The sequence below is a fragment of the Solea senegalensis genome, linkage group LG4, assembly GCF_019176455.1.
Source record: "Solea senegalensis isolate Sse05_10M linkage group LG4, IFAPA_SoseM_1, whole genome shotgun sequence".
In the NCBI taxonomy this organism is placed as follows: Eukaryota; Metazoa; Chordata; class Actinopteri; order Pleuronectiformes; family Soleidae; genus Solea; species Solea senegalensis.
In genome coordinates, this window is record NC_058024.1 from 14,399,254 (window position 1) to 14,423,396 (window position 24,143).

The 24,143-nt window shown below is 39.9% G+C and overlaps 3 protein-coding genes across 3 annotated transcripts; 1 reads left to right on the forward strand and 2 right to left on the reverse strand.

Moving 5' to 3' along the window:
* Positions 1-5,941: 5,941 nt before the first annotated feature.
* Positions 5,942-12,441, reverse strand: LOC122767622 (ADP-ribosylation factor-like protein 8B). The gene is made up of 7 exons (XM_044023012.1): positions 12,191-12,441; positions 9,423-9,503; positions 9,148-9,221; positions 8,550-8,643; positions 7,865-7,932; positions 7,468-7,538; positions 5,942-6,338 (listed from the first exon to the last, which is right to left on the reverse strand). The coding sequence occupies exons 1-7, from the start codon at positions 12,311-12,313 to the stop codon at positions 6,289-6,291; spliced, it is 561 nt and encodes a 186-aa protein (XP_043878947.1). The 5' UTR covers positions 12,314-12,441; the 3' UTR covers positions 5,942-6,288.
* Positions 12,442-12,828: 387 nt separating this feature from the next.
* On the reverse strand, positions 12,829-16,672 carry LOC122768770 (N-acylethanolamine-hydrolyzing acid amidase-like). The gene is made up of 11 exons (XM_044024984.1): positions 16,397-16,672; positions 15,735-15,899; positions 15,221-15,344; positions 15,013-15,103; positions 14,527-14,612; positions 14,275-14,447; positions 13,912-13,974; positions 13,752-13,818; positions 13,630-13,658; positions 13,319-13,388; positions 12,829-13,188 (listed from the first exon to the last, which is right to left on the reverse strand). Exons 1-11 carry the CDS (start codon positions 16,579-16,581, stop codon positions 13,168-13,170), a joined length of 1,074 nt encoding a protein of 357 aa, XP_043880919.1. The 5' UTR covers positions 16,582-16,672; the 3' UTR covers positions 12,829-13,167.
* A 1,935-nt stretch (positions 16,673-18,607) lies between these two features.
* LOC122768771 (zinc finger and SCAN domain-containing protein 21-like) lies at positions 18,608-22,164 on the forward strand. The gene is made up of 2 exons (XM_044024985.1): positions 18,608-18,955; positions 20,252-22,164. The coding sequence occupies exons 1-2, from the start codon at positions 18,688-18,690 to the stop codon at positions 21,049-21,051; spliced, it is 1,068 nt and encodes a 355-aa protein (XP_043880920.1). The 5' UTR covers positions 18,608-18,687; the 3' UTR covers positions 21,052-22,164.
* Positions 22,165-24,143: the final 1,979 nt, after the last annotated feature.

Sequence of the window (24,143 nt, forward strand, 5' to 3'; positions counted from 1 at the left end):
ACTCTCACTGAGTGGAAATGGAATTATTGCATTTGGAGGTCTCAGCAGCTTTTCTGCACTCCTACAACAGTCACAAAGAAATAACAGAAAGTCATGGTTTACATCAACTGAAAAACATAACTTTGTGCCGCTCAAACAGAGGTTTTCTGCTGAGGCTATGGGGTATTTTCTTTTTCCACTTCATACACCCAAATACATAACATCAACAGAAAAGACAAATCACAGGTGCTTAAATTCTGACTCAAAATAATAATGCTAACAGTCATACAGTACATTTTATAGGTTTGCTCCAATCTTAATTAAGCCAAAAAAAGGAACGCAGGCATACAAAAAAAGAAGAAGACAACATAATGTAAAAAAAATAAAAATAAAATAACCATCAAATTTAACTGGAAACAGCAATAGAAAATGACAGCAAGGTGAAACACTCACCTACAGTAGTAAGTGGTCATGTTTATCCAATCTATATGTCTATGGAGCCTTATTAACGACAGTATGTGTGCAAGCATGTGTCATTTACAGGGTGCAAATGATATGTGCCTCGCAGCTCCGTATGAATCATGTGACATTCCACACGCACTGATTGGAGCTAAATTATGGTCCTTGTGGGGATCTTGAATGAAGTGTTTGCAGATGCCCGTCGCCGCTGCCTCGCCTCCAAACCTCTAATCCCTACTCTGTAGTTTAACGACATTAGGAACAACTTATTTACGTCTCATAAAACAGAGGCTTTAAGATCCCGGGACAAATTGCCCAACACAGCGCAGCTGAAGATGAGAGGGGCTCTGATGTTTATTTCAATCACCTGAACTAAAAAGGACTTAGTGGTAAATGGAGGCAAATAATGGTAAATAAGAAACACAACTGACTGTGTCAGTGTCCAGTTACAGACATATTTAACATGTTCAGTAAACTTTGCAGTGTGGAAATAACCTGAATCACAACATGCATTATTATTACTACATAGTGAAGTTTTACAATAGTTATTATAGAGAGAAGAGAAACCTAACAGTTCACACAATGAGAACACTCGAAGAACTTTGCAGTGTGGAAATAACCTGAATCACAACATGCATTATTATTACTACATAGTGAAGTTTTACAATAGTTATTATAGAGAGAAGAGAAACCTAACAGTTCACACAATGAGAACACTCTGACAGAACCCGACTCGAAGATGTGCAGCCACCTGCCTCGACCGATTGGGGTGAAAGGAAAAATGGGGGACAGAGGAGAGGTGGGGGACAGCAACAGGGGACAGAAGAGAGACCAGGAGCAGATATATAACAGTTCAGTATCAAGTTACAGGTTTAGACAGAACAGTTCTGACATGTTTATAGCACTACAATGTCATTTATACACGCACTAGTATAGTTGGTTGCAATTTTGATAATAGCATAATAGTGAATACGCTCTGGATTGGAACAATGTTAAATGTAATGTCTTTTTGTCACATTTTAACACTAAAAAAAGTATAAATGCACTCTGGAATATTGGTAAATTGAATACTTTTAATATAAGTTTAACACTAACAAAGTTATATTTAACACTTTTGTGTAACTTTAATACTGCGGATTTTTGTTGTGATCAGCTGTACATATTTACATGTACTCCTTTTATTCTTCATTTTACATTCCATCACTGCTGCCCTTTTCGCGATCCTCTGCTGAATTGTAAATTTATTATCCTGCTGTTTCAAACATACCGATGCAGGTGCTGTAAATCTGACATGAAATGGCCTTCACCTTTACAACCACATGTTGGCAGCTTGGGGATTTAGTGAGATGCTGCGTGGGCGCACTGCAAATGCTGCGCATCATTAAAGTGATGGCTTAAATTCCTAAAAGCTAGTCTTATTATGAATATTGCAGAACTTTTTTGGGCCATCTCTTGACAGGGATAGCACAGGAGCTGCTCGTGTTTTCACGTGAGTAGGAGATTGTTTTGTATGTGTCAGTAGTAGAAATTGATGGGACAGAGTTAACAAATTACTTCAGAGGATAAAGCAGTTAAACATTTAAAGAGAAGGAGAGGACGAGGCAAAGGAGGGACAAGAAGAAAACATTACAAATGCCAAACTGCTGAAGAAATTCAACAAAAATCTCTTGCACTGCAAAAAGTTTATTTTGTAACTCATGCAGGTGACAGTGTGACCTCTAGTGTGCACATGCTGTTGTAGCTTTCATTTATGTTTTATTTGTAACTTCCCTTTACTATTTTGGACATATTATCGATTATCACCAATTGCTTGCCACTGTGTTTTCTTTTAACATCTTTTCACTATTGGTATATACATATTACTATATGTAAAACACATGTATTTTAATGTAGAGTGTGTGTACATTGTTGCTTTTTGTTGCACCCATTGTGAATAAAATCTATTTTGCTTAACATTTTTCTTTTTAAACTTTTGATTATTTTTTTTTTAAATCAGTTCTATTTATTCATATTTTAGTTAATAGTTTTCATGATTATTTATTAAATAATGAGGTGGAGGTGGTCATGTGGCAGTCACATGACTGGTCATGTGACATGGTTGCAGGTGTCCCAGTTGTCAAGGCTGCATCCTCTCAAGTGTGAATGTGTCACAGCACTGCGATGTGGGCTGTCCCGATTTGTCACATGAATCGTCTGTTACTTCTTTCACTGATGTGTCCTTTATGGTGTATCCTGCGTGGCTGACCATAGCCCATAGATGGCAGTAATGTACATTTCAGCCGCTTGTTTGTTTTGGGGGGTTTTTGGTAAAAACTGTAAAAATCAGGCTTATTATTCCTCAAAATGTAAAGCTTTTTATCATCTAATATTGACTACCGACAGGGACTTATTAAGTAACTGATTCTACATCCAAACAGGGTTTAGTTAATAATAATAATAATAAATATAGAGTTGCCTTAATAGTTAACTTACATATAAATGATTGTATAATGACCGCAGTTGTAGCCGTTGTTCATTAGATTTTTTTTTTTACACACAAACACACACACATATATGTGTATATGTATATGTATATATACACATATACATACATATATATATATACATATATATACACATATACATACATACATACATATATACATACATATATATACATATATACACACATATATATACATACATATATATACATATACATATATATATATACATATATAAATAATAAAGAGTATAATAAAGAGTGGTAATAAAGAGTGTTTTCTGGGAATAACTCCTGGTGAGCGGACATTTAATTGCTAACAGTGTGTAAGAATCAGATTATAGACCAGGTGCGATATGTTTATTGGTTTATTACCTCACTGATATACAATTGAGTGAGAGTAAAGTGCAGGTGTCCTAAAGCGAATGTAGAGTGAGACCAGGCCTGCAAAGACAGACATGTGCCACTCTGTAAAAGTGACAGCAGCTTTAGTCTGGAACTGTTTTTATCCATTAGACAGGGTGGCACTTAATAAACGGGGGAAACAGGGTGGATGAGGACAGCATGAACTCCACTGCAGGCATCATTAATTTCTTCTCTTTTTTTTAATGCTGAGGCTAAATTGCTATGTAGATGGGAGTCTAATTGTATCATTATGAGCTGCTGTTGACAGCTGAACGTATCGTCATTATTTAAGGCATCCTTCAAAGTTTCATTAAACTATGAGAGGGTGAATCATGCCATGATTTGCAATTTACAGCAGCTTCTGTAGTTTTGGTGTCAAATGTCAGTGGACAGACTGAAAGGTGTGGACAGTTGATGTGTGACAGGTGAAAGTTGCAAAACATTTACATTATATAATGAGTGTGTCGGAAATGGAGTGTATCTACATGAACAGTATGTCAAACCTTTGGGTCATTTCCTTGACCTCCACGCTACGTAAATCGTCAAGACACTTAATCCTGTCGCGGTCATGACATTTATAAACCACACATACACTTAAAAATTCCCATTCCGACACACACTTGCTAGGGGTCTCTGCTGGCCTATGGAATTCATCACCTCACAACTACATCTGTCCACACATTCTAAGCACAGGTCTGGCATACAATAAATGCCAGCAGCTGTTCATTAAATGCTACACTTCAGAAACGATATTAATTAAGATGTTCTAACTTTAACACAGCTAACACGGCACCAGCTGTGAGAACACAAGTCTGTTTTATGGCCTCCAGGTTTGCAACATGCTGTGCACTTGCTTTAACATTAGCAGAATAATTATGTGGTCCTTTTGTTTTTGGACCAAGAAACACTAAAGAGGTGTTGATCATCTACTGTGGGGTCTGGGAAATTCAGATCGTGGGAGTCGTCTGAAATGGGATCAGTTATGGATGAGGTTGTGTTGTGAGCTAGAACTCATTATCCAGCTTATTCACATTCAAGACTACACCATACAGTTTTTGAAGAGGGAAGCATGATCATAGTTCACCACAACTTGAAATCTCAGTGTGCAGATTTTTTTGTAACTCACTTTCAAATGATCCTTCCAAAGCCCTCTGCCTCCACCTAGTGGTGATAAGCTTGGCTGAAACTTTACAAACGAATTTGAAGACGACACAGAAGCTCCTTAAAAATAAAAACAAATTTATTAGCAATCACAGCGATAGAATGCAATACGTCTATAGGAGCATTTGTGGGAATAAAAATGCTAACTTCTTATTTACAAAGCTTGCAATTGAATGTGGATAAGCACATGCACATACAAATTGCAAATAGGCTATAATATTACACAGGTAACAAAGCTTTCCCCAGATTACCCCACACAGTCACCCAATTATACAGCCCCTCACTGCTGCTGTGGTCCCAACAATCGACATCTAAGATTACGGCGATCACAGACAGACACGGCACAACAAGTGAGATAAGTCGAGTGTGTGTGCACGATGGATTTGTAAAACAAGCACAAATAAGTACATAAGGCCAACGTGTAGTATTGTAGCAGAAGGGATAGCTCGCCTCGATCTACTGACACACTAAGAAATGTATCAGGGTGTCCTGGTCAAGCAAGGAGCAGATTAATGTTCAGTGGCTGAACCCGGGGAGAAAGCATTTTCTTGTCACTGCAAAGGAAAAGACGAGTCAATCGATTTGTCGCTTTTAGAGCAGCGAAGCTTTGTCCTTGAACTGCTAAGACTTGTTCAAAGAGACACCGGGATTCAGACCAGGGGTGAGGCGAGGCATGGAGCACATTAAGCATCCACCGCTCTGAACTATGAACTACTGCCACGTCACCTGCTTCCCCTTCGTCGTGACTGACACTGGCTTTCTGTTCTCCGACCCAAACACAACAGGGATTAGCAAACACGCCCAATGCGCTGTCCAGACAGATTCAAAAACAACCTGAGAAGTGCAAGCAAAAGCCGGCCCACATGTTAAGCTACATAACAGTCACAGGCTACAAGTGAAGAAAAAAGAAACATTTCAAAATGATCCAGCAGCCACACAAAATGTAACAGTTTCTCACATCGCCGTCATCCATTTTCTCATTTTTCACAATTTTGGTACAGGACTGTCATTGTATTTATAGGATTAGAGAACATTAGATGAATTTGTCAAGAGGTGGTCGTAATCGAGGGATTTCTGCTGTCTTTAAAAGCTAAGTTTTATATAATGGGCTTGAGGATGTATTCAACAACAACGGTCAGCTTGGGACTCTCACTCAGCCAAAGGCACTTAAATATCTCCTCCTGTTCCTCCTGTTCATCTGCCTCAAAAAGCACAACCATTCACATTCAACCTCTGTTGATCTTTACATTTGGTGTAAACTCTCATTAATGTCACTTAATAAAATAGACACTTCAATCTGCTAGCAAATAAACACAGGCTACTTTGCCATGGATTTATCACGGATTGCAGGCATTAGCTGATGCACAACCATCGTTGTTTGGCAATTAAATGTAAAAAAAATCACAATCTCTCAATGTCACATATACAACAAATGTTGACAGGCAACATGGGGATATTTGATTGTGGATTAGGAGGCACTCCATCCTAAATTGGATTCCTGCACTGGAGGAAACAAGAGGATAGTGAAAAAATAAACCAAGAAGCAAGTCTGTAATGACAGGCAATAAAGGCATGATTGACAAATCCAGCTCCTTGCACGGCGCCAAGACAATGTTTTGAGACTCCATATAGTTGGGATGGTGGTAGTGCTGTGCAGAGACGACGCATATATGGTAGTGTACTGGGTGTTGAAAGTAGTGAGCAAAGAGAGCGCTGGATTACTTCATGGAGGCAGTGGAGGGGATGACTGTTGAGGACCCATGACCATAAGAGGGGTGAGGCCAGAGCTGCAAGCTTCACCTTCAGCTTCTCCTGGACTTTGAGTGCTGGATGAGCCACTGCAGTGTGATGTCTTCAGACAGGAGAGGCAGATGTTAGTTTTGGCTTCACATAAGTATAATTGTGTGCAACGATTCATGCTACTGCTTACTTAAATTACTTCGTAATACTTTTATCGAAACCAATTCCGAACCATCCTGACTGAACATGCAACTTATAGTGGTATATCACCCCTTTCCTCTCCCCACCATTCTGTGCCCCATTTTTCCTTTCACCCCAACTGACCCGAGGCAGGTTCTGCCAGAGATTTAATCCTGTTAAAAGGTAATGTCTTTTCCTGCATTACCATGTAAAGTGACTTGAGATACTGCGTGATTTGATTTTGCACTGTACAAATAAAATGTGATTTGAAGCACTGCACTGTTCGTCTAATCTATTTAGTTATTCTGCTGTATCTGCTTTACTGATTCCAATATTGTTATTTTTGAATGTGTAAAACACTGGTATAGCAACTGCACTGCAGCAAGTAGCCATTATTGAAGTCTTTGTCTAGAGACACGAGAACCAGTTAATGATAACTGAAAATCCATATTTTAGGCCAGCTCATGCAGAATCATGACTTTTGTTAAATACTTCCAGACTGGGTGTGTGCCTTCCTTCAGTGTAATACACTGACGTTTGGGTATTAGTTCTTTAAATCTTATGTGGCATTTAAAGAGAGAAAGTAATTACATTTAATGTGAAGCAATGAACAACACTGATTGCACTTTAACTGAAAAGCACAGGAGTAAAAAGAAGACATTATTCTAGGAATACACTAATTGCTGCTTATTTTTGTAAACAAAGTAGCAGTTGGCACATCATTCATAGACCAATCTACGCCTGCTAATGGTGTGCAGATCATCTGCAGAGGTCTGCTACGCTACCGCACACAAGTATAAACAAGGCTTCCACCTCTGTTCGTTGAGACATACAGTATAAGTTAGTCAGAAAGCCAAATTGCCATAGTCAGAACCAGCAAGTGCTCAGTTAAAAAGACTTAGAAGTTATCAAGATACCACTTTCATCATGGCATGGTTCACTGCAGTGACAGCACATCTAACAAGTGTTGCATTAAAACCTCCTTGGACAAAACACCTTGATGTCTCCTGAAAAATCCTGATTTGCAAACCGTCTTCCTGAACCTCCCTTCGGATGTTTACCTATGTTGTCTTTCTCTTTGCAGGAGACAGAGTAGCAGCAGATCTCTCGGTCCTGAATGGCAGACAGGTTCCTGCAAACAGAAAATGGGGATATGTGAATTGAATATCTTGAAATGTCTAGAAATGAGACGCTTGATTTTCTTTTAAGAGCACAGAATCCCATCGGTATTACATGAGATCATTGAACATCTCATTAAAGTAGAATGTAATAATAACAGGCCACATTGTGACAGCTAAATATAGTTGAACTTTATAAAAACAACATTAAAATACAAAGAAATCTGACTCATGACACACTCGTTAAGAGTATGACAAAAAACATGAGAATTTTTCTGAAATACAGTATTTACTTTTGTTCACTACACTGGATTGTCAACATAGAAACAAAAGGACTCACATTTTCTCAATAAGCTGCTTCTCATCAAGTGCACTGGGCAGGTCTCGTTTGTTGCCCAGAACTAAAACCTGGGAAATGAAAAGGGGGAGAAATTCAGAAATTTCACTATATTATCACACAGTGTGATAATACAAGATTTCATGTCTTCACATGCTTCAAACTTTAGGGAATAGCATGTGGTGTCAAGTCACTGTAGCTAGAAACCTATTGATTAAACCTTTTCAAAACAATCGTCTCGTCCGATAAGATATTGAACTTTTTTTTTTTTTTAATCCCATATTGGGTTCAAATAACAACTGCAGTGTCATCAAGTCTGAGTCACTGCAAGCTATTAACTGCAATTGTTGTTACTGATGCTAATTGTGAGTTCAGTCACTTCAACAGCATCAAATGATGAACCATGTTGAGGAGAGACCACATGTCTCCTGTGCTTAAGTTTTAAAATTTATTTTAAAATCCTTTTAGTGGTTTATAAATATCTTAATATCTTTTTTTCTTGTTCTACGGGTGAGGACAAAGAACTTCAAGGAAACCGCATGTAGCATCTATGGTCCTTGTCTCAGTAACAGACGGAGTAGCCGAGCCACTACTCTATGTTGCATTAAAAAGTGCTGTTAGATTTGATTTCATGTTGAGGCTGAAATATCATGAGATTTAGGTCCAACAGCAGCAAGTTTCTTCTTACAGGAATTCCCTGTAGTTGTGGTTTGTCTAAAAGGTTGTGCAGTTCATTTCTGGAAGCTTCTATCTTGTCTCGGTCTGCTGCATCCACCATATAACTGCAAAGGAAAAATAAATAAATAAAGACCTTTACCAATGAAATAACTGCTGACATAAAATACTTGGCTGAAATATTCACATAATACCCACAAAAGTAAATAATGATAGCACTATATCACTAAAATTTAAATTAGTGATAATAAGTTTCAACAACGGATCATTTTTAAAACTGAAATCACATTTTGAATTGATGTAGCATGTGACCCAGGGTTTATACTTAACTGTCAGAAGTTTAAGTAATGATAATTCATCATAATTTTCATTCTTGTTGTGGAATGAAGTGCATTTAATATTTGTTTGGTATCTCACTGGACTAAAGCTTCACTTAAAAAAAGTTGATGAAGGAAAAAATGTATATTTTATATAATTAGTTTTCAACAAATTGTTTAATACCCATCCAAATGTAAACAGGATGATGAGCAATAGTGTGAAATTTCAGTGTATTTTTCAGTTCCACTTTCCACAAAAGCCCAAAGACTCGAGAGAACCACAGGAGAACTTACACGATTGCATTGACTCCTCTGCAGTAACGCTCCCACATGCTTCTGAAGCGGGGCTGTCCACCTATATCCCATATCTAAAGAAAAAAAGAAGCACAAAGTCAACCATACAGTTCCAATACCAAGCAAAAAAACACCCTGTGTAACCTTTTGATACCTTTAAAAGAAGCCAATCATTACAACATTACAACCGTACACTCTGCACTTCAGTCCGGCATAAAATTGATTGTCAGTTTAGAAGTGAGAGCATCAAGCTGGACCCTGACTTTTCAGCCTACCTTTATTGTCACATTGCCTTTAGTGACCTTCCGCATGTTGAAACCAACTGTGGGAATCATGTCTTCACTGAACTGGCCTGACTGTACAAGACAAAAAAAGACATTGTTAAAAACACATTAAGCATTGAACTGAGAAAGCAATAAAACAACAAACTGTTTGTCTCGGCTTGAGGGTCAAACTTTCTGCATTTCCATAACAAAATGGAAATCTGTCCACATTGTTTTTAAGTCAGTTTCATCTCACCCAAGTCACATGAAAAACCAAGAGGATGTGAACCACTTCAGTGCATGTTGACACAATGAACACAATTATCACAATAGTATTAGCTACTGGAAGACTTAAGGTTATTTGCCATTTATGTAGCATTGGCTTCCAATCTGGCTTTCTACAACCAGCCAGAGCTGTGAGTAAATGTTTCAACATTGTGTCATCCAATCATAGAGCCTATGTATTCTGCTTAGATAGGCACAAACAATGTGTACACATAAACAACGTGATCGGACATTGGGCAAACGTACAGTAGACAATTTGTGTGACTCATATTTGACATGGGCCTTGTTGAACAGCTATTGGAATGTGTGTGTCTGGAGGACGAGGCGGCACGTAATACCAGTTCACCTGACACGACCGCAACAGGGACGGGAGTCAACAGTGCAAAAGTGCTTGAAAGCTGTCTTCAACTTTAGAGCACAGAGTACACAACCATGAAGAAACACACATCAAAACACATTATAACTCTCAGGCGTGGCTGACCAAATAAGCAGGAGCAAAGCAGCGAGCTAAATTATCACAGAATATTCCAAGTCTGAACAATAAAACAGGACTGACAACATGCTGTTAACAACAGAGGAAGAACAAGCATGAGCCTGTGGCAAAACTAAACTCTGTGCAGACTTACGGTCATGACATTTAAAACCAGTCTTCAGTTATGAAGATGTGGTCGATGAGACTAAAATGAAGAAAATTATTTTCATGGTGAGAAAAGAATCCCTTTTTCTTGTGTAGCCATTTTATAGTGTCTAGGAGGTTTTTTTTGTTGGTGCCTGAGGACACAGATCAAAATCAGGTGAGCAGCTGATGATCAGAGAATCATCGAAATGGGGGACTATTTTATGCTTCCTGTAAGTTTTTAATGTTATTAAACCAAAATTTAGATTTCATTTAAAAATCCTTTGATTTATAAATGTACATTTTTTGAAGTAAAGATTTAAAAACAACCAGGGTTGACCAAAGTGCTTTACAGTAAAATAATAAAACAGTAAAAATCTCAATCGAAGTGCCCGGGTTGACTACTCGTATCCTGAAGTATCCTGAATAGGCCGGTCTTTAAAATTGATTTAAAATGTTCAATGTCCTGGGCAGATTTAATTTCCATGGATAAATCACTCCAAAGAAAAGGCACAATCGCCCAGAGTTTTTAGTCTGGATTTTGGCACATGTAAAAGCAACCAGGGATCTCAGGATACAACTCAGGATAGGGTGTGAAGGAGGAGGAGTTGCAAGAGGTTAGATGTGCCAAAGCTTTAAAAACTAATAGGAAGCTAGAGGAGGGAGTGCAACACAGCTCTTTTCCTTTTTTACCCTGTTAAAATAACATTATTTCATTCATAAATTATATCCTGTTGAGTTCTGAAATTCAATCCTACCATAAAAAGTGAAGGGATACTGGGTGGAACAGTGGAATCTGTTAGTTAAAATAGCTTATGTTAGTTATAGAGTTGCAGGACTTTCATGTGTCAATAAAATAATATTCAAAGGAGAAGTCCGCATTTGATAAAAAAGTAACCAGTATATTCAAAGAAATAAAGCACTGAACATATATTTTTCTCCATACAGTCCTATTACCGTAATATTATTTTTCTTATATATTATTCTTTATTGTAAAACATCTTTTGATACGATTCTTAGTTGGTTAGAGGTGGGTCAAACTATTGATTTGGTGATATATTCCTCATGCAATATGATAAGCAATACACCAAATAAAATATCAGTATTTTAATTAATAAATGAAGGTAAGTAAAGAGTTCCTGCCAGTCTCACCTGACTTAATGCACTTTGATTCACTGTGTCTTGCAAGTTTTTGATTATCAAAGAAACGTTGTATTGACTGTCTGTTTCTGTATCTGTTAAAAAATAAACCACGCATAAATGAATCGTGGACCATGTATCGCGTATGGTCTGGTATCGTGAGGTACCCTGTGATTCCCAGCCTGAGTGGAGTTAGTGTTAAGCACCACTACCTGTTATATTACTTCCCTTTCCTTTGCCCGTTTGTTTATTAATTGTAAAATCTGATAATAGCCTCTTACTTATTTGCACACCCATCGGCCCCAACATCAAGACAGATAACTACAGCATTGGCTCAAAGCTTCACAGGTTCCTTTACAACCAGCTAGATGACGTAGGTAAGGCGAGGGGTTTACTACACACAGCCGTTGTAAACGTTTGTCAACATGTTTGCTGGTGTTTGTGACACATATTACAACACGACCGCCCCAGTTTCATTATTAGCACGCGCGCGCGCACACACACACACACACACTGTCACAACTTTGTCATGTTAGCATGTCCAACAACAAACTACTACAGCAGCAGCAGCAGCGGGTGTGTGTTGTTTGTAAAGCAGCAGACATTATTTAGCCACCGACTCATGTCGTGTTGCTGAAAATGCGGAACTCTAAAGTGTCACTGTAACACAGACACAGTAGGAAAACAACAGCCAGCCTCAGGCCCGCTCCCCGGCTCAGCAGGTGTGCTAGCTTCTCACCGCAATCACATTGACGAATGTGGTTTTCCCGGAGGACTGCAGTCCCACTAACGTCAGCTCCATCTCCTCCTTCCAGAACAGGGACCTGAACCAGTCCAGAAGTCTGTTGATGAGGGCCAGCATCTTGGATGACACAGCAGTCGCTGTGGGCGTGTGGACGTAGACAGTCGATTGTGGAGTGGCTAGCAGCAGTTGAGTCTACACATGAAGTGGCGAGTTGCTTTGTCATGTCATGTGATCGCCTGACAGTCGCGTCTCTTCTTCTTCTTCTTTTGGATGTTTGTTTGATCCATTAGACGCTGGACTGGCCTAGTGCTGCCACCTACCGTCTGTATATAAATATTTTAAATAATACACTAATTAAGTGTGGAATGTGGCCATTTTAAGATACTGTAAAACAACTATTTTGTATGTACAATGTACAATCATCTTTACTTTTTTTTAAGTAAACAGAGCTTTTTACTATCGATCTGGTTTCGTTTTTTTGTTTGTTTTATACTTGTCTGTTTTTAGTCACTTGTTAATGTGACTTTCCCCCATGGCTTAATCAAAAAAGTCTGCATGTATAAAGCATACAGTATATGTATATATTTTTTTAAAAATAAAATACAAGCACTCACAGTTAGATAAAATGGTTTGTTTTTATTCATTTCTAGCTTGTATTTGCAGTGTTTCAGTGTTAGACACATTACATACATTAGATATACAGATCTGAAGGCACTCATCAATTCCATAACATTTTAAAATTCCATACCATACATAAGTTTTATACTCCTGACATGGTCCTCATCTCACCCACATAATATTAAGATCGGCATATAAAAAGAATTACAAATTGATTTTAATCAGTGCAGAAAAGCACTATGATGCACGCGGTCCATTCAACTCTGGTGGCAAAGCTGCATAAAACAGTGTTGTGCAGTCCAGTTACACATGGACAATGAAGAAAACAACCAGTGTTGTAGACTGCAGTCAGCTCAGTTACTCCAGTGACAGCCCTTGAAAGAAATTAGAAAGAAAGAGATAGAGAGAGTCCCAACATTTTCACTGCCATTGTTAATTATTCTACAATGAAATGACTGTGTATGATCAAACACATACAGTACATTTAAGATGTGCTGTCATTACCTGTGGCCTGATACGGGAGCTGTACTTCTGTGGGCTGGCTGCACTCATTGTTGTCGTGTAAACAGTGATTCTGAGAAGGATACAAAGAGATGGATGCACATACTGTACCTTTAAAAGATTTCATAAAAGAATTATATCATTTAGTATCAATCAAAATTGCTGTGAAACTCGGCTGTGGTTGTTTTGCGTGCCACCTGACACAAGTATGTACGTCAAAACAATGGTGTCAAACAAAGATGTACTGATTCCTGAGGAGAAGGCATTGGAGAACTGAAAGTGACCTGTCATGTGTTTTAGTGCACTGCACTTACCCATTACATACTGGAAACAGTGACAGAACCTGCAAAAGAACAATCTGTTACACATCCACACTTTCAGAAATGTGCACTGTAGATTTTCTCCTAGGTTCCCATGTACTTTTCTCCATACTTGCCTGATAAAGAGTATCCATGTTGATGTGATCCTCGCCAGTAGCATTCAGTGCTTTGTTGGCTATTTCTCTAAAGAAAAGAACATTTGTGTTATAACACTAGCAGCAACACGTGTGTACATACAATATATTATATTGTGTGTGTATTTGTGATATGACCCACCTTCGATGATCCCTGGTTGGAGGAGGAAGCCAGTGGTCAAAGTTAGTCTCCACTCTGTACCATCTAAAACAGGAACACACTGGTTTATGTCTGGATGCAGTTGTGTAATCACACTGGACCAAGGCTTGGTATAAACATTCAATTCATTAAATGTTCAATACTGTATTCATATCAATATCTGGACTTTAATACCAATTCCCGAAAGACACTTTTTTCAATATTTATTTTATAAAATCGGTTTATAAAAAAAATGATATTAGATTTAGTCATTTTTGCACACACACCAATTAGTGACAGTGAATTTGTCCTAATTTTTCAGTCGATACCACACTGGACTGGACTCAGATCCTGTATTTTCCCCACCTCCCATTCAAGGGATCCAGAGGCCAGATGTCAGCAGGTCCCGTTCGGTCTCTGGTGATGACGACCCCTTCCCCAGCTCGCACGCCACCCACAATGTAATACACCCCAGTGATGATGGGGATTTTAGAGAGACGTATGACTGCGTCCTGAAAGTCCTCTGCTTCCTCCAGTGTCTGCATCAGTTACACATTATTAATTCATTTAATTATACTGCAGTTTTCTCATTATACTCGTTTCCGCAAACCTACTCACCTCCCTCACCAGCCAGCTGACCGGGGACCTCCGCAGGAGCAAGGCAGACACAACATTCTTCCACCAGTTCCACCAGCGGTGGCTACCTGTGGAGAAACAAAGTAAAATAGTGCTTCAGGCGCTAACACTTAAAGCTACAGTAAGTTAAATTTGGTGAGTTTTGTTGTTGTTGTTAGTATTCTGTCTCTGTGTGGTATTAGTGAACAGAAATGATGTAACATTATTTGTATGCTGTTGCCTCTGTCTGTCTTGATATGAAACAAATTTCACAGAGCAAAACGCGGTCTAAACACCGCTATACTGAGACGTCGTGTGGAGCTGACAGGCTAGACACACACTGCACCTTTAAAATAATATCATGTCTTGTGACATAAAAACAATCCAAAAAAGTGAATCCTCAGTTCAGTAGTTGAGAAAAACACTAGGGAACTATTGGTCTATTGGTTTCTGAGGAAACACGACTATTGAGAGGAAGTGCGATCTTACCTCGTTGGTCTCCAGAGACAGTAAACTTGTTAGGACTCTGTCCCGTCCACAGTCCAACATAGCCAGCAAAGGAGGTTCCACGGTACTTTACCTGGATAACAACAAAAGAAGATCATATTGTATCAGGGGAAAAGAACTTCCACTGTGCACCAGCTTGCATCATTTCTTTTAAAAGTGCATGGAGGCCTGTTTGGAATGAATACGGTACCTCTCCATCCTTGAGGAAAACTACGTTGATCGTCAGATTCCTCAGAATAGAATGTGGATAATCAAGATTCCTGCCATGGTACACAGTCCCATTTGTGTCTTGAGCTACGATGCTGGTGCAAAATCTACAAATAAATACATCAGTAGACATTACTGAGTTGTGGGGTAAATCGGGTGAGCTTTCTTAAAGGACGACTCTAGGTTCATATTCCAAACAGGGGGTTGATTCCTGAACCTAAAGTTCTCATATCACCTAACTAATGTTTCAGAGAACCAGGGACAATTCCTTAACCTAAAGATTGCTGCTGTCTCACTTTAAAAGTGTTGCTATTATTATTATTCCTTCCCTCCGTCAGTCGAGACAGAAAACTAAAAGGCTGATAGGCTTAATCAGCATTGTGTGAACTTATGTGACAATGACATGAGGGTAACGGACATTTGTTTACATTTAAAAGTTACACACTACCGCTTTAGGCTTGAAAGTGAAGAAAGTGTTACAAAGAAATTCTACGTACGCAGATATTTCATAGGCAAAGTTGAGAACGATGACATCTGACAGGCTGCTTCCAAAGTTTGAGGCCATGCCACGGATCTCCCCGGCATAAGGTTGAGGGATGTACTTGTCCAAGGCTTTCACCACGGGGGCCAATGCATGGTGCACCCATTTTGGAACTGTGGAGCTGACAGAAATAAAAAAATTAAGTAAATAAATAAAAACATTTGTGTGTGTGACACTAACAGCAGACAAGAGCTTAGCCAAAAGACGACATCGCTGACAGGAGCTTTAATTTTTATCTATGTACAGTCTATGACCACCACAGATAATTAACAGAAATGTTAACTTAATTTGTTTTGAATTATTGGATGTACGTGGCTTTTTATTTATTTTTTGCTACTTTTTGAAATGTACACTGTGTAGAGCTGTAACTTTCAGAATGTTGTTGTATTGAGCAAAATGACAAACGAGTTATTGTTTACAATTACGTCAATTGAGATCACACTGAGAGTTCTTTTGCTATTTTACTATTTTGAAAGTGTCACTCTAGTATCACTCTAATGACTAACCTCTGCACACAGCTGACACACGTAGCATTACATGATAACGGAGACACAAGTCATCACAATCACTCCCACTGTGTGAGTGATTAGGTGGTAACGAGAGCAGTGGAGAACTTACTCAATGACCTCTGCTCCGGCTTTTTTCAGGAAGTCTACGTCAAAGATAGTGAGCAGAGATTTCCAGCGAATCTCTGGATCGTCATCCAGGCTGATGTTCAGTGTCGGAGCAGCGAACTCCGCCTGGCACAGACTCAACACTGCGAGGAGCAGTCCGGCGGCCAGCGGCATCGCACACCGCGCCATTTCCCCAAGCAGCTACCGTCTGCACTGCAACCCGAGCCCGGAGTCTGACACACATATATACACACACACACACGCTGCAGCCAGGGCGGAAGTGCAAAATAACAGTGTAGTTCTCTGAATGGCCACAAGAGGCTCTATTGACAGCAAAACTAAACATGTTTACAACCTTTAAACTTCAAGTTTGTTTAGACTGAATGACTAATTTGACCTTTGTACGACAACTGTACAATGAGTGATGTTATTAGGTCTTAAAGGGGTAGTCTAGATAGTTTGAAGTGTGGTTCATAAAACCACTCTTTCTTCACTGACTTGACTATTATTGATAGACATGTAACACTATAAATTGCATTAATTATATTATAGTTGTGTTGTTTACTCCAAACTAATGTCAGTCTTGTTTTTAACATTAGAGGTAGGTTATTAAAATTACAAAAAAATGGCCTAGTTTTTATTTGCATTTTCATATTCAAAGTGAAGCGCTATGTGTGACGATACTGACGGTAAATTGAAAAAAAAATGCAAATATACAACAGCAGGCATTGCATATGCTGCAAACTAGTGAACTAGTTTAACAGCCTTGGTTTTTAAAACTTTAGATTTAATACAGATACAGAAATTAAAAATAAATGTGGAATATTCAACTACAAAATCAAACAAAGTAAGTTATGATAAACACTACTTAGATATATGAATGTATATGAAGACATCTAGATTTCTTTAATATGTTAATATGTGTTTCTTCCCACACACCATTGGGGGCTGCCTGATGACACAATGATTACATAATTAAATCATTTCCTGCTTTAGTCTACAAACATGTTCACAAGTACATGTTCACAGCTTTTTTTTGCCATGAGGAAGCATTTCCAAGCTGGAACCTGAAGTTTGTAAACAGCTCACTTGCCACACCACGGTGCATCAAGAAAAGTGTACATTTCTGTATTATTATTGGGGATCCACATCCACAAGCTGATGTTCTGAATTCCTGATGATGATGACCCTCCAGGTTGGTGTCAAATGGAGCAGGATTTTGAGTAATCCTGATTCCCTTCACTCTTTAATTTGCTCCCCACCACCCCTAAGTAAATGATTTTGGACAAACAAGCCAATTGTTTCTGGTTGTCTGAAGATATGGTCTCAGTTCAAATATAAACAAGCACTAATCACTTACTCTATTTTGGCAAACATCAATTTTGTTCATCACTTACAGACTCAAAATCCATTTGTGGCATAGGAGAGGGGTTACGTCTGTGAAGGACCTGTTTAAGGAAGGGCACTTTGTTTCTTTTGAACAGCTAAAGAAGGACTTTAATATCCCCCCAGTCAGATTTCTTCAGATATGTGCAGGTATGGAGTTATGTGAAAACATACTTCTCTCTAGAGATTCAAGATTCATCTGTCAGTTCTTTTGGAGTCTGATGGCATTGGGAAATAAATTGTTTTTAAGTTGGGAAGAAGAGAGTTTTTAAGTCTAATAAAACATTAGGGTACGTGGATAAATGAATGTTTGAACATAGATCCAGTTGACAGAGGTGTGGTGTTGCAACTAGCCTCAGTCACATGTTTTTGGTTGTGCCCTAAACTTGTCCATTTTGGACAGGTATTTGAAGATGATTTTTTTCCTAAAATATAGCTATTTCAGGTATTTTTTTCTGAATTGATGAACAATGTAAATTTAAATTGATGTATTTGCTTCTTAAGAGCTCTATTTAACTGAAGCAAATGTGCTGCTTGTTAAGATTAATCCCACTTTACTTTTTTTGGTATGAGACTCTTTGACTTCCACTGCATTCCAGTGAAAAATTAACTCTTTCTATTAATTCTTAACTATTAACTTAAATTTTTTAGATGAATGCATTACACTTCCTACTGAACTGGTTAATTTAATTATTTTATTATATTAAAAAAGGGGGGAAAAAGAACTGTTTTTAACCCCTTTAGGTGACTTTCCTGTAATGTATTTGAATATTCGGTGCTGTGTAGTCTCCCGTCCAGTAGGGGTCGCGCCACACAGGTTCTCTGTGAGTAGTTGCTGGACGGAGAAGCCGGCGCTGCTTCTGTTTCCTGGTGAGTGGATGTAAACAGAAGGAGGACGTTCACCTGTGGATGGTAGCAGCAGCAGCAGCAGCAGCAGCAGTGGTAGCAACCATGAGCAGACTGGAGCTGTTGAACGTGTTTGTGAACGACAGGCTGGCGGCGGCCGGGGAGGAGATCGTCCGCGCCGTCAAAGACGCGCTGGTCGAGTATCAGAGTGAGATCCTTCGCTCCAAGGAGGAGAACGAGCGGCTCAGACGACTCCTGAATGTGGCCGTGCAGCGGCTGCTGCTGCAGCAGACAGGTGAACAGCAGCGGACAAGTGAACACCAGCGGACAGGTGAGCAGCAGTAGCAGCAGCAGCAGAAAAGGGCTACGTCCCATGAAAAACACCCCTGTTTGTTATGCAGCATGGCTGCTGTCAGTATTGTAGCTGTCACTCAGACACTCCTTTCCTGTATGACGTCATTTTAGATACGATAATGGTAAAAGTACAATAATGACAATGCCCAACGATAAACTGTCAATATTTGTCTTTGTTTAACAATCAGCAACATGATGACACTTGACATTCAGTGGCCACTTTATAAGATACACCTGTAAAATGCCTTGTCCATGTCAGAGGACATTGGCCAAACTTTTTTGTTTTGAAATAAAAGAGAGCTACAGTCCCCACATGTTGGTACTGATTCAGTGACTTTTGGATTGAAAGCCAACAGCAACGTATTAATAAATAGGCACTTGTTTCAAGAAAATCTCTGAACTCACAACACAATAACATCATGGAGCTGGTGGGCTACAGCAGCAGAAGACCACACCTGACACTTAATTTGGTATTATGTGTACCTACAGAAGTAGCTGGTGAGTGTATCCGATTGAGAGCTGTAAATTGTTATAGTATTTACATTCATCATAGTATTTATTTATTTTTTTTAAATGTTGTGGTTGTATGAGGTACTGTTGCATACTACTCCCCTGCACCAAGAAGCAGCCTGATACTCGGAGGCTCATTGTCACTGAAGACATGGCTGCCAGCGAGGACAACTTAAAAAAAATTATCAAAAGGTTAATTGACAAAATATACACCTGATGAAGTCTATATTTTTAAGAATATGTTTGTTGCTTTATCTCACTTTTGGAGTATCTGTTTTGACTGGTGGTTGAAGTCTGTGTTGCTTTCTAAACTGCTTATTTCTCACACCAAAGTCCACAGACTTATGCTGCCTCCATTAGTAAGGTAAATTTCAAATGTGTTTTTTCTTTTTTTTACTTAATGTTTGAAATACTTTGTTTCTATTTGCCTACATAACACAAACTTAACAAACAAGGCAGCAGTAGAACATCAGCTCCTGTGTGCTCTCAAGCTAAAAATATTGACTGTGGTGCGAGACAGTGAGCATTTTACACACTTCACTTTCCAGTCAGGAAAGTACAGAAATTGGTGAATCGCTGAAGCTCTTTGTAGTAGACTACTGTATGTTTGATACCTGATCAGATAAGATTAGCAGGTTTTTGAATGGCGTCAAGAAGAAGAGAACAGCGAAAACCAATGCAGGCCAGGACAAGATAGCAGTTGAGACAATAATATTTTACTTTATCTGCACCAAGAATGACTATGATGTTGTTCACTTTTCAGAACCTGTTCCCACTGTCCATCCCCAAGATGATGGCCAGCCCTGTGAGTGGAGGAGCAGTGTGGAGCTGCTGCCTCAGGTTAAAGAAGAACCAAACCTCAGAAACATCCAAATAGATTGTTCATATGAGGCAAGAGACTCAGAAGAAGGGAACTGCAGTCACACAGAGACAGTACAAGGGTCACTTCCTCTGCCAGCTGAGACTGTGTGCAGCAGACAAAGTGTCTCCCCACCTCAACTCACATCCCATGAGTTTAAGACAGAGGGCGACAGGAAAGAGCACTCTTCCAACAGCTTAGCATCCTCTCTGACTGATCACACAGACTGTAGCCTGGCTCAGAATGACTCTTGCTCCAGTGCAGCAAAGAGTCACAGAACTCAGAAAGCAGAGCACCAGGTTAAAGGGTTACTCTGCTCAAATGGAAAACAGAGTGTACACGTCCTGCAGATAAAGAATGTGAGATCCCTAAAGCCTCCGCTGCCTCGCGCCTCTCACCCAAGCCAGAGCATCCAGAGGTGGCACAGCTGTAAAGAGTGTGGGAAAGGCTTCAGCTTCGCCTGCCAGCTGGAGGTCCACATGCGTTGGCATACTAAGGAGAAGCCATACAGTTGCACGGTGTGTCGCAAGAGCTTCACCACAGTTAGCATGCTGAAGAGGCACCACCGCATCCACACTGGAGAAAAGCCCTTCCGCTGCCACGTCTGTGGGAAATGTTTCAACCAGTCGGCACACCTCAACACCCACTTCAGGCTCCACACCAGAGAGAGGAGCAGCTGGGGCCGAACATCGCACACCAAGTGATTCCGAGCAACAGGAAATCAATTCGTCAACTAATAATAACTTCCCGAAACTGTGGAAAATTGAAACTTTCTGGCTCACACAGTGTACGAAACTGGTGTTTGATTGTGTGTTATTGTTCAACATTGTTATTGTTGTGCAATAAAATGTGGCATACGACATTTTCAGTGACACTGATTGCACTTAACAGAACATATTTGTGCCACATTTTACTCACCTGTGTCATAGTCAAATACAGACAAAGCTGTAACAAATCACAAATACAGGCATTAATAACAATAAATAAAGTAAAAGTATGAACTTTATGAACTCTTTCTGCTATGACCAACCAGAAAAGGTCCGACTCTATTATTGTTATAAAGTATAACATAAATATCCCTTTTGATTTATATTTGACATCGTGCTGTGTTGGTTAGCACTGCTTCCTCATAACAAGAAGGTCAATGGTTTGACCTTTCTGTGTGGAGTTTGCATGTTGTCCTGAGGCCAGTGTGGTTTCTCTCCCACAGTCCAAAAACATGCAGATTGTGATTATGTTAAATGTGGACTCGAAACCGACCGCAGGTGTGCACGTGGGTGTGAGTGGCTAAAAAGGGTGACCTCTCCAGGATATCTCCACACTGCCTCAAACCCACTGTCGGCTGAGATTAGCTTTAGCTCACTCTGGGGGCTTTCATTTGCCGCAGCACAACACACTATGGTTTCATGTTTTATTTTTATTTTTTTAAATGAAGCTACACAACAGATTTCAACTGTCATTATTGATGGTTCAGAATCAACTAAAAGATAAATGAAAAGTATTTTGTTGTGTGATGAAGATATGGTGTACATTTGTGGACAATGAAACTGTTGTGGAAAGAGTCAGAGTCACATCCGGTTGCCTTACAGTAGTTTCATATGGAAGTCAGGTTATGTGACGTAAAACATCCCACTTGATTCCACGTAATGTCATAATTGCATCAGAAAACCTTTTTTAAAAAAGAAGAAGAAAACCACATTACAGTGTAATTTAGTTCAAAGCCCAGAAAAAGCGTTTTCCTATGATTGATGTCACAATCGCAAGGTCTTGGTCTTTCTTGGGAACAAGGATATTTTATATTAAAACACTATACTATGTGCTTTTGCAAGCGTTCTTTTTCAAATGACAACTCATTATGAATGATTAATGAGGTCTTTTCACCACATTTATTGATGCATTAACTCGCCTTTGTATCATCACATCAGCTTCTCGATGACTGGATTAACTAGACACAACACTATTGGGGATTTATGATATAATTTCAGATTCGACTGGAACAGATTTCTTTTGCCTTATATGATGTACATGATAGCTTGTGATATCTCATATAGACAAATATGTGGTTTGTGACTGGTGAAAACACAGCCACAGAATCACAGCAGGTGCTAATTATCCATGTCAGACTGTACCAAGTGGTCAGGGAAAGGAGAGGGGGGTCTGGAGAGGACTTTTTGTTAAGTTTGACCTCAGCTGACCTTTGCTTTGCTTATTTGTTTATTGTGAGCTCACTTTGAATTAGTGATAAGAGATTTGTACAATATTTGGTAAGGTAAAGTTGTAAATATATGAATTAATTAATAATTAATGTTCCACTGGACGTGTTTGTGGTTGTGGCGGGTTTGTGGTACAGACCATTTATGCCAAGAGGAAAGCTATAATGTCAGTAACTGGTGAAAGTACAAGAAAGAAAAGAGGATAATGTAGAAGACGAGTTACATGTTGTTTGTTTGTTGAGTTCAATAGAAAATTTGATCCAAACAAGCTCAGTTTGTGGCTCAAGTAACCGCCACAATTATGGCTCGGCCCGGGAGATACGACCGCCCACACACGCGGTACACCTGCCCGCCAACCTCTGGTGACGCTGGGTACGTATGCACGCAACGTCACACCGGGACTGAGGCTCAGAGAAAGTGGGAGAAAGTGAGAGAGGGGAGGAGTGGAGAAAGTCCACCACACACATATACAGAGAAAAATAGAGAGAGAGAGAGAGAGAGAGAGCAAGAGAGCACGCGCGCGCTGCACTGCACTGACAGGAAACACGGAGTCAGAGCTCCGGTAACGGCACCAGCGCTGAGGAGGCGGTTGTTTTCTGATGCCTCTGCGGAGCTGACGGTGCCCGGTGCTGCAGCGGGGGAGAGGAGCGGCGGAGCAGCGCGGGTAAGAGGACACTTTTTTCTACTTTATACCGTGACTCATCCTTATATAGCTGAAGCTGCCATGGCAGTGACGCATACCGGGTGGTGTCTCGGCTCTGGCCCAACTCTGTCCCGGCCCGGGTGATGATGATGGTGATTTGATAATGATGATGATGAAGAGGGGAGGCTGTGTTATATGACAGTGGCTGAGGAATGCTGCTGCAGCTCCAGTGTTGTCCACCAGGCTGTGAGCGTCTGTCCGCAGTGCTCATGGTGCACTCCTGGGCCCCCGCCTCTCTGCGCATCTTCTGGATGATGCTGCGGTTTTGTTGGATTTTTGCTGCTGCTGTGCACAGATTGCGTATAAAGGCACCAAAGTCCGCTGAGATGAGCGGAGCCAGGCTCTGCGTCTGCAGTGGCCTTTGTGGGACGTGTCATTGCAGAGGACGACATATGTTAATAGGTGGAAAGTTGGTCTTGTTTGTGGGAAGGCCCCAGGCTGCAGGCAGGCAGGTCTGTGCAGCACACAGGGTGAGTCAGGTCTCATCTCTGGGAGTGGATCACAGATTATATCACTGATGGAGGTGACAACAAGATCAAAAGTCGTCTTATATTTCCCATGTCATGTCACCCAGTGGAGTACACACATCTGTGTCACATGTGTTTGTGCCTGAGTGCATCCCACAGTGACCTTGTTGTATATCATCACTTGTAAATGTATGTATTCCTTTTGCTGATTTATTTAAAGAAGTAGAGAAAACACCCAGAGAGCCAGTCTCCACCATGCAAGGCAAGGCTGCTGTTTCTCACAGTGTCCCTACACTCTCCTCCTCACTAGCAAGGTTAACATTTAGCTTAAAACAATCCTAAAGCTGGACACTGTGATGGGAGAACAGGAAGATGACTCTCAAATGATCCAATATATTTGTCACACTCACCTA